Genomic DNA, 15,437 nt, shown 5'->3' with positions numbered 1-15,437 from the left:
TACCGGTCGATCGCGGAGGTGGTACTGGTCGATCGCTGGTCGATCGCAGCGTGACATTAAAAAAATATCATCCCAGCATCAATGCCGTCACTTGATTGATATACAGGGCAGCCATTCAGATGACAACTGAATGTTGCCCTTCGGGCGACCAATCAAATCAAACAACGTCTCTAAGTGCAGCAGAACTTACGATGTCAGCCTATCATCCATCCCCGTTACTTGATTGACATACAGGACAACCAATCAGATGACAACTGAATTTTGACCTTTAGGTCACCGCTCATGCGTAAACAACGATGCAAAGTGCTAAGCTAGTCGGCGAATTGCGAGATTTTAAAGCCCTCGCTAAAGTTTATGGTCACTAAAATGAGTGAAGGAGCTGGACCAAGTAAAAAGGCAAAAACTGGACCAAGTAAAAAGGCAAAAAACATATCACTTCCATACGGATATGGAATATTATACGGATATTGTGATACGGATATTATCCATGACTGATGAACATTTGGCTGGTTCAATTCAGTGCAAGTCATCAAAGTAAACTCAGGTAATTACAAAAAATTTTAAGTTAATTATGTGTGTTTTGCAATATTGGCTCATTTGGTTATGTAAGGTACATCAACATACATTGTACGTACAAATAATCCTCAATACATTTGAAAATAAATAGATGTTTTGCATTTTTGTAGTGGGTAGATCATTTTGACTCGGTCATTTTAAAAGTAGCTCGCATGCTGAAAAAGTGTGAGCACCCCTGGTGTAGTAGGTCTATGGTAAGTCTGTGGTAGGTCTATGGTAAATAAATGGTAAGTTTGGTAGGTCTATGGTAAATCTATGGTCGGTCTATGGTAAGTCTGTGGTAGGTCTATAGCAGAGGTAGGGAACCTATGGCTCGGGAGCCAGGTAGGGCTCTTTTGATGACACTATCTGGCTCTCAAGCATTTCTTACCACAATAAAAATGTATTTTTGCTAACATTTTAAAGTGAACATCACAGAAATGACTGTTAAAAATAATATTAAAAATCAAAACTTTCTTATGCATTTTAATTCGTCCATCTATTTTCTACTGCAATACGGCCAACCATATCCATCTTTCCTGATGATATTTTCCAGGTCAAACACCAAAACTTGATTATTACTGGGTAATGCTGTAGTCTACCTCGGTCATTGAGATGTCAAAAAAACATGTAAATGTAAACTTTCCTCCTTTAGTCAAATAGCTAAAGCTGCAGAACCAAGCCTTCTGGTGAAGATGGCCAAAAGAATGAAATACGTGTACTGAATACGGTTCAAAACCATGCAGCAGCAGAAGTTGCATTAATGGCAGCAAGTATTTGATTTATTATTGGACACTGCGCTGCTCACGAAAGTGTGCTGGCCACACCCCATTGGCGTGGGGTAGTGTGCCTGGTCTACGTAATTAGAGCCCATTATATCTAAAACTGTTGGTCTTACATAAAAATGCACACATTTTATTGCATTCAATGTTTAAAAAATGTATATGGCTCTCACAGATACACATTTTAAAATATCTGGCCTTCATGGCTCTCTTAGCCAAAAAGGTTCCCGACCCCTGGTCTATAGTAAGTCTATGGTAAATATATGGTAAGTCTGGTATAATATATAAATATATGGTAAGTCTATGGTAAGGCTATGGTAGGTCTATGGTGGGTCTCTGGTAAGTCTATGGTAAATAAACGATAAGTCTGGTAGGCCTATGGTAAGTCTGTGGTAAGTCTGGTAGGTCTATGGTAGGTCTTAAGTCTGGTAGGTCTATGGTAAATATATGGTACGTCTATGGTAAGTCTGGTAGGTCTGTGGTAAATCTATGGTAAGTCCCCATTGAAGCTCCAGCTTCAGTGCATGGAAGCTCACAGCCAAAAGGTGGAGCCTGATGGGATAAACGGTGAAAACCATCACGTTGTCTGGAAGTTGAGCTTTCACTCCTTCATTTGGGAACACTAACTTCAGATCAATACGTGCTTTCACTTTTGAGTCCCCAGACACCAGCAAAAGTAGTGAGAGTTGAGAACATATGTTTGGTCTCGGGTTTGGGATGTCACCAAATTTAGTGCAGGTGTACCTAATAAAGAGATGTTGAAGTCAGTGTACGTCTGAACTTTATTGAGTGACCGTGTCAAACAACACAATAATAAATACCATTTGTAGAAGAACATTGAAGATGATGTCTTTTTTGAAAAATACGAATATTTCATCCTCGGTCATTAAATGTTGCTTGGTTGCTTGTCATGACAACCTCACCACCACATCAGAAATGTCATCTTCTTTTCAACTCCAAGCTTGAATGTTTGCCGAACAAAAACACACAATTAGTGGAAAAGGAACACGTGTCGTCGTTTGAGACACCCGAGTGTGAGCTTTGTCTTCTTGGCGAGGCCAGCAATCGGGAAACGGATCCGGGTCACGCGTCGTCTCGTCATTTGTGCAAGCAAGTTGTGCTTTTGGCGTGGACCGGAGGAGATGTGAACACATGAAGAACACAAAAAGGTATTTTAGCATCCACATGAACACAACGCTCAGCTTGTTTGTCCATCAAAAGGCTTCCACGCCAACGAGTACACGTCGACACAGGCGGCCTCAGTCCTGCCCCCTTGTGGTCACAATGAGAACTCACGGAAATGATCTTCTGACAGCAAAATAATTAAGTTCTCTTTATATTCTTTCAAGTTATTTATATCCACTCTGTGCATCACATGACACTTTTAAAGGAGGAAATGGACGGCGCACTTCCTGATCGTCCGTCTGGTGGCCGCACGGAAAAGTGCCGAGTCATGATTCACAAAAAAGACAAAAAGTGGTTGCTCTTTTTGGGAGAGGGAGAGGAACCTTGGTCCCGCCCACTTTCAGGTCCTATCCCCTCCCAGGTCGGCGGTGTTGCCAATGGCGACGGCCGGCGAGAGCGACGCCCCCTAGTGGCAACTGAGAAGCTTCATCATCGTCGTCATCATCAGCCAGCTGAGTCCCAGCAGGAGCGGCGAGGAGGAGCAGCGGCGTCCACACGAGCGGTCCGAGAGGTTGGGGGAAGGGAGGGTGGCGTCGCCCTCGTCGCCCCACAATCTGTCGTTGTCATTGACCTTGAACGAGTGGAGGGACAAAGGTCATTTTTGACTGACTTTTTTTTGCATCAGAGTTTCTTGGAAACTGTAAGGCAAGATCATTATAAGCAGCTGGTGGCAAACCTCCTGAAGTCCTACTAAAGCTCTCGGCTACAATGTGACTGAAGATTCCCATCTAGGTTTGTCTTCCAGTGAACCGTGGAGACGCACGTGATGGTCACGGGGAAGGATTCCAGCAGGACATTGCAGCTACGATAATTAGCGCTAATTATGGGCCCCATATCAGCATAAATATCGAATTATTTTTTGGATAGATAGATGGTGAGCCAAGTGGCGGTCTAATGAGCATTTACAGTATCATCCATGCAGACTCACACAACAATGCAGAGCCAAGGGTTTCATTTTAATAAGCTGTTTATGGTGTCCGTTTTCTGGCCTCGTTTGTTTTGACGCTAATTTAGCGTCCTACAAAAACACTACAGCCTCGGAAGGATGGAGGAACAAGGATGTAAATTAGGAGACCTATAGGTGAGAGTCCTGGTTATTTTTAACCGACGGTTTTCCATCTCCGACACGGCCTAAAAACGTCGGCATGTATTGTCGTTTATCATAAACGTCTGCTCGTTATTCAAACATGGCCGCCAAGAGCGCATCGTCTTACAGCAAGTTGCTTCAAGTGAAAATGAAGAGGAGGTCTCACTTGGGTGGGTATCTGTGCTTTCAGGATGTTCTGCTCTGTTTCCATGGAAACGCCCGGGGCGGCGCTGGTGGCCCAGTGAGAGTGCACGGCCGGGCTGGGAATTCCGGGCTGAGCGCCACCGCTTTTCACATCCGAGCCATTGCCAAAGGCCAAGATGGCGTTCTCTGGAAGAAGAAGAAGAAATGTTCTTTCATGTGTCATCATTGTTGTGGTCAGCATGAAAGCAATATTCATATTCCATATCCCATATCCCATATTCCATACACTGACACCGACGCTATCATTTGAATCCACCGTCTCCGCCATCTTTCACTCACTCAGGCAGACGTTGTCGTGGAAGAACGCCAGGAAGTCTCCACACTGCTCCCGCTGGTGAGCGCTGGCGCTGCAGGAGCACCAGGGTCCCACGTTGGAGGTGGAATTGTCCAGGTAGTTGGGGGTGATGGTGCTTCCTGACCACACACACACACACACACACATTAGGGTGTAGAAATGCTGTGGGCAAAAGTAATGGGACGTGCCAAGTTCGGAAAATGAGTGTCCCAATACTTTAGTCCAGACATGAAAGATCTTGAGGTGACACAGCTGGTGTGATGGGAAGTGTGATGGGAAGTGTGATGGGAAGTGTGATGGGAAGTGTGTTGGAATGTTGGAAGACGAGAAGACACGGCACCAAGACGCTAATTCTTCCTAACATGGCGTCCCTACGAGATGTGTTGATCACGTGTGCGGTGATGCAGCATCAGCATCCTCATCCTCTTCCTCTTGATCTCGGCCTCGCTGCAGGGTTGGGGTAGCGATCAATAAGCAGAGAAAACTCACCAAACATGATTGGCTTCCCTTCCTGCTAGTCAGCTACTGTTTTAGTTTTAGTTTCTATTCAGCCTTGCAGTGTTTGTCCTCTCTATTAAACCCCCAACGTCAGGTCATAAGTGCCTATAGGGGTGTTATTTCATGCCTGGAGGTCTCTAATAATATTAAAACCCCCATTTAGAAGTTGATATACATAACAGGAGAGAAATTCCACCGATGGACCATGGATGACCGTATGGATGACCCTATGGATGAGCGTATGGATGACCGTATGGATGACCCTGTGGATGAGCGTATGATGAGCGTATGGATGAGCGTATGGATGAGCGTATGGCTGAGCGTATGGCTGAGCGTATGGATGAGCGTATGGATGAGCGTATGGATGAGCGTATGGATGAGCGTATGGATGAGTGTAGAGCAGATTTTGAGTTGAAATGGGCTACTTTTCCTTTTCCAGTTCAGGTTGTAAAAACATTTGAAATATTGATGAAAAATTCCTAAAGGCATCAGCTGATGTAACGTTAGTGAAAACAGGAGTTTACAAACATTGAAACTTTTACTGCTACTTTGTCAAAAAGCTGCCGCAAAATTCAAGGTCCTAACAAGGACAAAAAAAGGTTAGGGTCAAGGTTAGGGTTAGTCCTAGGTCTAAGTTCAGGGCTGGGGTTAGGGTTAGTCTTGGGGCTAAGGTTAGGGTTGGGGTTCGGCTTAGTCTTGGGGCTCAGGCTAGGGTTGGGATTAAGGTTAGTCTTGGGGCTAAGGTCGGGGTTAGGGTTATTCTTGGGGCCAAGGTTAGGGTTTGGTTTAGTCTTGGGGCTAAGGTTAGAGGTTAGGTTTAGTCTTGGGGCTAAGGTTAGGGTTAGTCTTTGAGCTAAGGTTAGGGTTGGGGTTAGGGTTAGTCTTGGGGCTAAGGTTAGGTTTAGTCTTGGGGCTAAGGTTAGGTTTGGGGTTAGTCTTGGGGCTAAGGTTAGGTTAGGGTTAGTCTTGGGGCTAATGTTAGAGTCAGGGCTAGCCTTGGGGCTAAGGTTAGGTTTGGGGTTAGTCTTTGAACTAAGGTTAGGGTCAGCGCTGGCTTTGAGGCTAAGGTTAGGTTTGGGGTTAGTCTTGGGGCTAAGGTTAGGGTTGGGTTATGGTAGACCAAATATGAACCTGATAAGACAAGACTGCCTTGTGATGGCAGGACCATCAGGTCCAGGTGGTCCTTGGGTTGCGTACGAGTTCTGTTCCTAGACTGACGTTAGTCCAGTTTAGTGGTAAGTCGGATCTTCCACCAAAAAGTCTCATGTACCAGAACACAAACAGCAGCCTAAAATCCAGCAAAAGCCTCAATTGGGGAATGAAATGAGACCTAAAAGAATCAATAAAAGCCAAGCAGGAGCAACCTTTCATGTCAATATTAAGACTTCTAGTTCTTACTTTCACTTTCTGAGGATCAGCAGCCTGGCGGTGATGCGTTCGAGTGTCAACGTGCACGTGTCCTCGCTGTGTTAGGCTGGAGGAGTTTACCAACAGTCGCCTGCTTTGTTTTTGCCATGAACAGATTATTGATCGACCGCCTCCTCGGCATCCTAACAATACGGCGTCGACGTTCAAATATCTTTATCGCTCGTAGTCCGTGAATAACAGAGGAAAGACTAAAAATACAACGTGACTAATCATTTTGCACGCGAGGAGTGGATGTCGGCGTCCGAGGAAAAGTCAATAACTCTAATCCACTCCTGAACATTCCGATCCTTGCGGTCCGTGAGTGATTCTCACCGATGAGGCCGGTGTAGGCCAGCAGACACGCTCCATGGTTCTCCTGCTTGCAGCCGCTGGGGCTCTGCTCCCAGGGATGGCAGTCGTATTGGAACTGGGCCCAGCGAGACCTGCGACAGCGTGGAAACACTCATCATCATCATCATTGTATGAGGCCACCACGGCCTTCATATCTCATTGTCTACTGGTGTTTATACTCCCATCCCCGCCGGGTGCCACCCCCCCCCCTGTCACATCACATCGTGCCCACGGGCTCACGCCGCCCTCTACAGTCGGGTGGCTAAATCTGGCTGGCGGCTGAGAGACAGAGGCGCCGGAGAATGAGTAGTGATGGATGACGCTCCCAGATGAAGCTCTTTGTCTTGGTGACGTTTGAAGAAGAAGGAGCTTCATGGCTGGGGAGGAAAACGCCTGAGGAGCATCTGGTGTCATTCAAGTTCTTAATGAAACACAGATAACCTTTCTAACGACATCTCACTCTGTTCAAAATCCCTCCTGAACTCAGACGAGATGATGCCAGGCAACAATTAAAGCTACCTCCACGCCGTTGAGATAATGAAAGCAAAAACGGAATGAAACGTACGCGTTGATCGCCGCCATCGTGCGCCATGCCTGTTGGCGTCGGCAGGGAAGCGCAGGTTGGCTCGCCTGAGCCTCTTTCAAAGTGCATGGGAAATCTATCTCCCGCATGAATATTTGACCACGTGTGGAAGCCACAGCCGCAACTTAGCAGGCGTGAGGCTTTTTATCCTCTTTTTAGCTTCAGGTGCTCTCATCTTCTCATCAAGCTCATCTTCAGCAAAAGATGACGCCATAAAGCCAGCGGATGCACGCCACAACAACTTTACTGCTTGATGCAATCTGTCAACACAAGCGGCTGTGAACTGCAGCGGACTAGTGCATGGAAAGATGTAACATTCATAGATTGGGTTGGCGGCGTCAAAACGAAGTCAACGCAAATAAGAAATAAAAGAATATGAAAACTCGGATAAGCAGAGGCGGGGGGAGGCGGGGCCTCTAACATAGTACATATTCACACACAGAGTGCAGCAAGCAACGCTGAGCAATGCAAGGTAACATAGGAGTCATTTGGAAGGGAAAAGATTCCCAAAGCAAAATGTCCCCGTGGGGTCATAGTTTGTCTTCAAAGCGAACGAGCAAGGTGAGTCCATGAACCCGGATGGACTGTCGGACTTATCCACCTGACCCAGTTTTCCCATCTGGGAAACAAGAACTACACATGGAGATCCTGGAAGTTAAAAAAAAACATGTAGTTTGCTTTATCACAAAAGAAATGCTGCTCTTTAACGCTGTTGAAAAGCCAGCATTTCAAGAAATGCTGCAAACGGTTGACAGACAGTATGAATTGTTTGTGGGAAAATACAAATGCAAATTCCACAATTTTACAGAATGAAAAATAACACATTATGATGATTATTTATCCGAATATTAGTGGTTCATTTTCGGCAAAAAAAAGCCAATATCGGACATCACTAATTTGAATTACTATTCTGTTCAAAAATACAAAATACAATAAAGTACACAAAAATACAGCAGTTACTGAGGAACTAATGAGTAGTGGTTAGTGTTGGGTCAGTTGGTTTCGGGTAACTACTCTAATTTTGTGTACATTACTGTAAAGTGTTACCAGAAAATGTGTTTCTTCTTGCACAATATTTGTGTCTTTTCTTTTTTTTTTAAAGTTTCGATCTGGGCATCATACAAGCACAAAAATACCGATTTAGATCATTCCGATATCTGATCACATCAAAATGATTGACAAGGCATTCGCTGTACAGTCATTTGCTTTCAAAGCACCTTCTAAAAGTGAGTCAAATCATCGATACTTACGTCAGTATGTGACTATGGGTGCATGGTTTGACACTGGAACGGATTAGTTCAACTTCTAGTATAGAAATGCTGCTTTTCTTTAACCTTGTTCGTATTCGTCATGGACAGCATCGACACAGAATTTTCCAATTTTCCGTCTTCAGAGGCAGTACAGGAGCCATAACAGGAGGGGGGGGGGCGCTATATGAAGAAGGAGAGGTGTACCTGCACACGTAGTCGGCCTTGCAGACCCTCAGCTGGGCGAGACAGTTGGGCTTGTCCTTGTCCTCGTACGAGCACGTCGGCACGATGGTCTGGCGGCGGCGCTCGGCACACGCTGTGTCAGTGCACGGGCAGAAGAGCAGCTCGTGAGTGTAGTCCGGCGGCACGCGGTCAAAGAACTTCCTGAGCGCCTTGTTGCACTTTGGCCGGTTGCAGGGTCCGGAGCGGGCCGAGGGCTGGATGCAGGACGACACGTACTCGGTGCGGAGCTTCTGACACGTCTCATCTATGTTGCACGCCTTGGCAGCGTCCAGGCAACGGTTGACGGTGGTCACTTCAGACTCTGGAAGCAGAGAGAGAACATTTCATCCCCGGCAGTGTGGAAGCATCAATTCCCAGCCAATGTTTAGCAATGACTTCCCGCCTCAGCTGCAGATGTTGTTGACTTGACACCCTCGCCTCTGCGGTCTTCCTGCTCAAAAGTCAGCCCAAACGCGGACGATAAGGTACCAATCAGCCCCTTTTGCCATGAATACAACATGAAAAGCGTGTAAATGTTGTATGCGGCCACGCTCTAATGGCTGAATATTTCATTCTGCCGGGTTAATGCAGACTGGCGTGGCTGGAAAGTGTCTCTTCCATCAACAAGGCCCCTAATTGTGCTTCCTGCCCTTTCATTCTTCCTGCCAGCGTTGACGTCCTCATACGGCCTCATTGCGATCCTCCACATTCTCCACCTGCTTCCATGGCCGCCTCTCTGGTGCCCTCACCCTCTCCCCAGACCGCCCACCCCGGTGCCCTGCCCCCCGTGACACTTCCCCGCTAATGAGCCACACGAGGAAACTCCCTCACATAACCGCAATTTGTTTGCCGTCCTGCCTGCTCCATCATCACTTCCTCCCCCGGTGACCCCCTCCAGTCAATGCGGCCATGATGACACCGGGCTCCTCCGGCAGGTACGCCGCTCATTAGTGTGTAAACCTGCTCTCGTCGCGTCTCCTGGCAAGTGCGCCTGTCTGTGAGCTGTCATATAAAATATGGATGGCCTCGGAGGGCGAGCTAACAAGGCGCCACAGTGCACCGCTTGTTTCCGGCTTAGCGGCAAAGCCGGCGAGGACCGAGTACGGACGCTTTAGGGATGACAAAGTGTGGCGGGCGGGTCAGTCGCTCTCCAACAAGGAGGATTTACACTTCTTTGCGCTCCGGCCGAGACCATGTCAACACAAAAAGACATGTTTAAAAAGAAGACATGTTTATGTTGTTTCTTAGCGGCTTCATGCAAGGACAACAACAACACACTCGTGTGAACCTTTGGGGAAGAATGTCCACGAGGAGAGGAAGGATATGACATTTTGGGGCCGACCCAGTTCAAGGTCTTCATTTTGCGTATGTGCATGACTGCCACCTAGAGGACTGGGGTGGAGTTTTCTTTTTGGGCTGATTTGAATGTTGTTTAGCTTAAAAACGCTTCTGTCACTTCATATTCAAAGGTAGGAGTATGGTAGTATGTGACCCATCAATTGGGGGTGTCAGACAGAAAAGGTGTTTTCTCACATGTAAGAATGGTGTATCTCACCTGGAGTAGGGCAGCTGGGGAAAGATGTGCTGCTAGAGTGATGCTAGAGATGTGATGCTAGAGTGACGCTAGCGTGATGCTAGTGATGTGCTGCTAGAGTGATGCTAGAGATGTGATGCTAGAGTGATGCTAGAGATGTGATGCTAGAGTGACGCTAGCGTGATGCTAGTGATGTGCTGCTAGAGTGATGCTAGACATGTGCTGCTAGAGTGATGCTAGAGATGTTCTGCTAGTGATGCGATGCTAAAGATGTGATGCTAGAGTGACGCTAGAGTGATGCTAGAGATGTGCTGCTAGAGAGATGCTAGCGATGTGCTGCTCGAGAGATGCTAGCGATGTGCTGCTCGAGTGATGCTAGAGATGTGATGCTAGAGTGATGCTAGAGATGTGATGCTAGAGTGACGCTAGCGTGATGCTAGTGATGTGCTGCTAGAGTGATGCTAGACATGTGCTGCTAGAGTGATGCTAGAGATGTTCTGCTAGTGATGCGATGCTAAAGATGTGATGCTAGAGTGACGCTAGAGTGATGCTAGAGATGTGCTGCTAGAGAGATGCTAGCGATGTGCTGCTCGAGAGATGCTAGCGATGTGCTGCTCGAGTGATGCTAGAGATGTGATGCTAGAGTGATGTGCTGCTAGCGTGATGCTAGAGATGTGATGCTAGAGTGATGCTAGAGATGTGATGCTAGAGTGATGCTAGAGATGTGATGCTAGAGTGATGCTAGAGATGTGCTGCTAGAGTGATGCTAGCGATGTGCTGCTAGAGTGATGCTAGCGATGTGCTGCTCGAGTGATGCTAGCGATGTGCTGCTCGAGTGATGCTAGCGATGTGCTGCTAGCGTGATGCTAGAGATGTGATGCTAGAGTGATGCTAGAGATGTGATGCTAGAGTGATGCTAGAGATGTGCTGCTAGAGTGATGCTAGAGATGTGATGCTAGAGTGATGCTAGAGATGTGCTGCTAGAGTGATGCTAGCGATGTGCTGCTCGAGTGATGCTAGCGATGTGCTGCTCGAGTGATGCTAGAGCTGTGATGCTAGAGTGATGTGCTGCTAGCGTGATGCGAGAGATGTGGTGCTAGAGTGATGCGAGAGATGTGATGCGAGAAATGTGGTGCTAGCGTGATGCGAGAGATGTGGTGCTAGCGTGATGCGAGAGATGTGCTGCTAGCGTGATGCAAGAGATGTGCTGCTAGAGATGTGATGCTAGAGTGATGCTAGCGTGATGCTAGACATGTGCTGCTAGAGTGATGCTAGAGATGTTCTGCTAGTGATGTGATGCTAAAGATGTGCTGCTCGTGATGCTAGAGATGTGATGCTAGAGTGACGCTAGCATGATGCTAGAGATGTGCTGCTAGAGTGATGGTAGATATGTGCTGCTAGAATGATGCTGGAGATGTGCTGCTAGAGATGTGATGCTAGAGTGATGTGCTGCTCGAGTGATGCTAGAGATGTGATGCAAGAGTGATCCTAGAGATGTGCTGCTAGAGTGATGCTAGCGATGTGCTGCTAGAGTGATGCGAGAGATGTGGTGCTAGAGTGATGCTAGAGATGTGATGCTAGAGTGATGTGCTGCTAGCGTGACGCTAGAGATGTGATGCTACAGTGATGCGAGAGATGTGGTGCTAGAGTGATGCTAGAGTGATGCGAGAGATGTGGTGCTAGAGTGATGCTAGAGATGTGATGCTAGAGCAGGGGTGGGCAAACTACGGCCCGGGGGCCACATGCGGCCCGCCAAGTGTTTCAATATGGCCCGCCTGTTTTTTCCAAAGTATTTCATTTAAACTCAACGTACAACCTGGCATCATGGCTTGGGCCAACTTTTCGATGGTTGAGGTAGCTGCTTTATCAATTTCGTTATTTGATGTGGTCTGTTGTTTACAAAATGCTCCTGGAAAAAGGAGCACAAGCACAATAATAGTAATAATAATAATAATAATAATAATAATAATAATAATAATAATAATAATAATAATAATAATAATAATAATGTTGTCAATAATGATAATAATACTACTATTATATTAATATTGTTGTTAATAATATTAATATAATAATGGTAGTAATATTACAAAATACTCCTGGAAAAAAGAGCACAAGCACAATAATAGTAATACAAATAATAATAATAATAATAATAATAATGTTGTAGTCAATAATGATAATAATACTACTATTATATTAATATTGTTGTTAATAATAATATAATAGTGGTAGTAATATTATTATTAACATAATAATGATAATAATAATAATAATAATAATATAATAACATTACTATAACTAATAACAATAATAATTCTAATAAAAATAACAATAATAATAATAATACATTTATAACACACTTTACATCAAATAAATGATTTCAAAGTGCACATATAGCAGATTGCATGACACTTTTACATGTAAAATATGTGTAAAAATATAGGTGTAAAAATGGACTGTTACATGTAAAATACTACATAATCCCCCCCGTCAATTTTGTTAAATCAATGCGGCCCGCGAGTCAAAAAGTTTGCCCACCCCTGCTCTAGCATCACATCTCTAGCATCACTCTAGCACCACATCTCTCGCATCACGCTAGCATCACATCACTCTAGCATCACATCTCTAGCATCACTCGAGCAGCACATCGCTAGCATCACTCTAGCAGCATATCTCTAGCATCACTCTAGCATGACATCTCTAGCGTCACTCTAGCATCACATCTCTAGCGTCACGCTAGCAGCATATCTCTAGCATCACTCTAGCATCACATCTCTAGCGTCACGCTAGCAGCACATCACTCTAGCAGCACATCTCTAGCATCACTCGAGCAGCACATCGCTAGCATCTCTCTAGCAGCACATCTCTAGCATCACGCTAGCAGCACATCACTCTAGCACAGGGGTGGGCAAACTTTTTGACTGGCGGGCCGCATTGATTTAACAAAATTGACGAGGGGCCAGACTCGATATTTTACACGTAAGAGGCCACCTGGAATGATTGAATGATTACAAATTTCCCCACTGAGGGACAAATAAAGGCATATCTTAAAATTGTATCTGTAAAAGTGTCATGCAATCTGCTTTATGGGCACTTTGAGATCATTTATTGGATGTAAAGTGCATTATAAATTTATAATAATAAATGCATTATTGTTTGTTATTATTATTATTATGATGTGCCTGTGTCCCTTTTTTCAGGAGCACTTAGTAAACAACAGACCGCATCAAATAATGAAATTATTGTATCTGTAAAAGCGTTATGCAATCTGCTATATGTGCACTTTGAGATCATTTATTTGATGTAAAGTGCGTTATCAATTTATAATAAGAAGAATAAATTTATTATTTAATATTATTATTATGTGCTCGTGTCCCTTTTTTCAGGAGCACTTTGTAAACAACAGACCGCATCAAATAACGAAATTGATCAAACCGCCAAACCATGAAAATGTCGTCTCAAGCCATGATGCCAGCTTGTATGTTGACTTTAAATGAAATACTTTGGAAAGAACGGGCGGGCCGTATTCAAACACTTGGCGGGCCGGATGTGGCCCCCGGCCCGTAGTTTGCCCACCCCTGTGCTAGAGTGATGTGCTGCTAGAGTGATGCGAGAGATGTGCTGCTAGAGTGATGCGAGAGATGTGCTGCTAGAGTGATGCTAGAGATGTGATGCTAGAGTGATGCTAGAGATGTGCTGCTAGAGTTGTGATGCTAGAGTTGTGATGCTAGAGTGATGCTAGAGATGTGCTGCTAGAGATGTGCCGCTCGTCCATAAACAAGTCCAATGCACTGATGACACAGCCTGTTAATAAGCTCCTCCAGTCTAATGGCTGAAAACGTCTTTGGTGCAGAACAAGATTAACATAAGTGACTGATTAGTTAAAGCACGACGAGGTGGCGCCGTGGTCTTAGAGGAGGAGGGCCGTTGGAGGAACCGTGAATGGACACTTCATGGCAAATCAGCTTGTGGAGATGCGAGGCATGTGTGACCTCCCGTGGTGTCGCTGCGGTGTCATTTAAGCGGAAGCGGTGGCGTCCAAAAGGCCTCCAGTCGCTTTATCATGCTGGCATGCTCCCCCATATTGACTTGCTTACCAGCCATCTTCCTTCCATTCTTCATATGTGACCTTCACGTGGTCACACAGCGGGGAAGAGCCCGAATCAGCACAGAATACCACGAGAGGGAAGTAAAAGGCTGCCTATGAGATGAGAGACATCCAGGATACTATACAGCACTGCTTCTCAAATAGTGGGGCGGCCCCCCTGGGGGAATGCTGAAATGTCGGAGGGGGAAGTACTCTCAATGTTAGTGCAGTTTGACATGTAATTTGACTCTTCAGTATGCTTGTATGCTCCCCATTTTCCTGGTTTCGGTTCCTAGTTCAGGCTGAACAGTACATATAAATAGATTTGATCACTTTATTTCACAGTTTTTCAATTAGGGGGGGCGAGAACCGTTCTGTCCCTTGGAGGGGCATGACAGTAAATAATGGAGAAGCACTGCTGTACACGAAGGCAGGATGAAGAAGCTGGCCTTTTGTAGTCCTGCTGCTTCATATAGGAGGAATTTGCGTGTCAGAGCGGGACATTCATCATTAAAGAGCGCAATAAATCACTCGATGAAGTCATTATTTAGGCGCTGCAGTCCACCTCATTGAGGCAATCGGCAGCCAGAGACGACAAACACTTCACCTTCTGACCTGTGAGGGGAAGTAAAGGCTCCTGCTGTTGGCTGTCTGTTCTGTTAGAGTAAATAGGTCATTAGTCTGAGCGGACCTTCAGGCTCGCTGCCAGCGCCGAAGCCGGGCGGAGGGGGAAATGAGACCTGCAGCTCCAAACAAAACAAACACCTGCTTGCAGAGTGACGGGTCTATTCGCTTCACTCGACTTGCAAATGATGACACCTGAGCTGCGTTCCCGTTCTTCCTGTTCTCATTCGGGTCCACAACTCACCCGCAGCGATGGACGCCAGGCGGACGTAGTCGGAGCCCCTCTCCTCTGGCTCGTAGGGGAAGTCTTCCACCAGGTGGAGACCTGCAAACACGCAACACACATCACCATGGCAACTCATCTATGGACCCTGTAGGCACAAAGGACGTACATCAAGTACACTGCGTGCACAATGATTAGCCGAGGATGAACTTTAGCTGACATGTTCAAAGATATCTTGTGCCTTTTTTCAAATGCTGTCTTTATCCATGGGTGTACACGGAAGTACATGAAAACGACATTTGACTGTTTCATCTGGTAAAATGAGAATAGTAAGACGAATACAAATAAAAAGCTTTTTCATCTCTTGCTAATATATTATCAATTTCTGCTGCATTGGTTGTAATCTGGGCGGCACGGCGGTCGAGTGGTTAGCGCGCGGACCTCACAGCTAGGAGGCCGGGGTTCAATTCCTCGGCCATCTCTGTGTGGAGTTTGCATGTTCTCCCCGTGCATGCGTGGGTTTTCTCCGGGTACTCCGGTTTCCTCC

The 15,437-nt window shown here is 45.8% G+C and overlaps 1 protein-coding gene across 3 annotated transcripts in view; it reads right to left on the bottom strand.

The window, feature by feature from the left end:
* Positions 1–2,101: 2,101 nt before the first annotated feature.
* The window catches only part of gfra4a (GDNF family receptor alpha 4a), a 97,270-nt gene continuing 83,934 nt past the window's right edge, over positions 2,102–15,437 (bottom strand). For 2 of the 3 annotated variants that reach the window (XM_058076956.1, XM_058076957.1), the window contains exons 3-8: positions 14,912–14,992; positions 8,402–8,741; positions 6,347–6,456; positions 4,093–4,227; positions 3,776–3,939; positions 2,102–3,093 (exon numbers count right to left, since the gene is read on the bottom strand). In XM_058076956.1, the coding sequence (XP_057932939.1) occupies positions 2,929–3,093; positions 3,776–3,939; positions 4,093–4,227; positions 6,347–6,456; positions 8,402–8,741; positions 14,912–14,992 (995 nt within the window). In that variant the 3' untranslated portion in view covers positions 2,102–2,928. The remainder of the gene's footprint in view (positions 3,094–3,775; positions 3,940–4,092; positions 4,228–6,346; positions 6,457–8,401; positions 8,742–14,911; positions 14,993–15,437) is intronic. The other variant, XM_058076958.1, reaches the window with a different exon arrangement.

Source organism: Doryrhamphus excisus, chromosome 7 (assembly GCF_030265055.1).
Source record: "Doryrhamphus excisus isolate RoL2022-K1 chromosome 7, RoL_Dexc_1.0, whole genome shotgun sequence".
In the NCBI taxonomy this organism is placed as follows: domain Eukaryota; kingdom Metazoa; phylum Chordata; class Actinopteri; order Syngnathiformes; family Syngnathidae; genus Doryrhamphus; species Doryrhamphus excisus.
The sequence above is the reverse complement of the archived record's forward strand: the minus strand, read 5'-3'. Positions and strand labels throughout refer to the sequence as shown.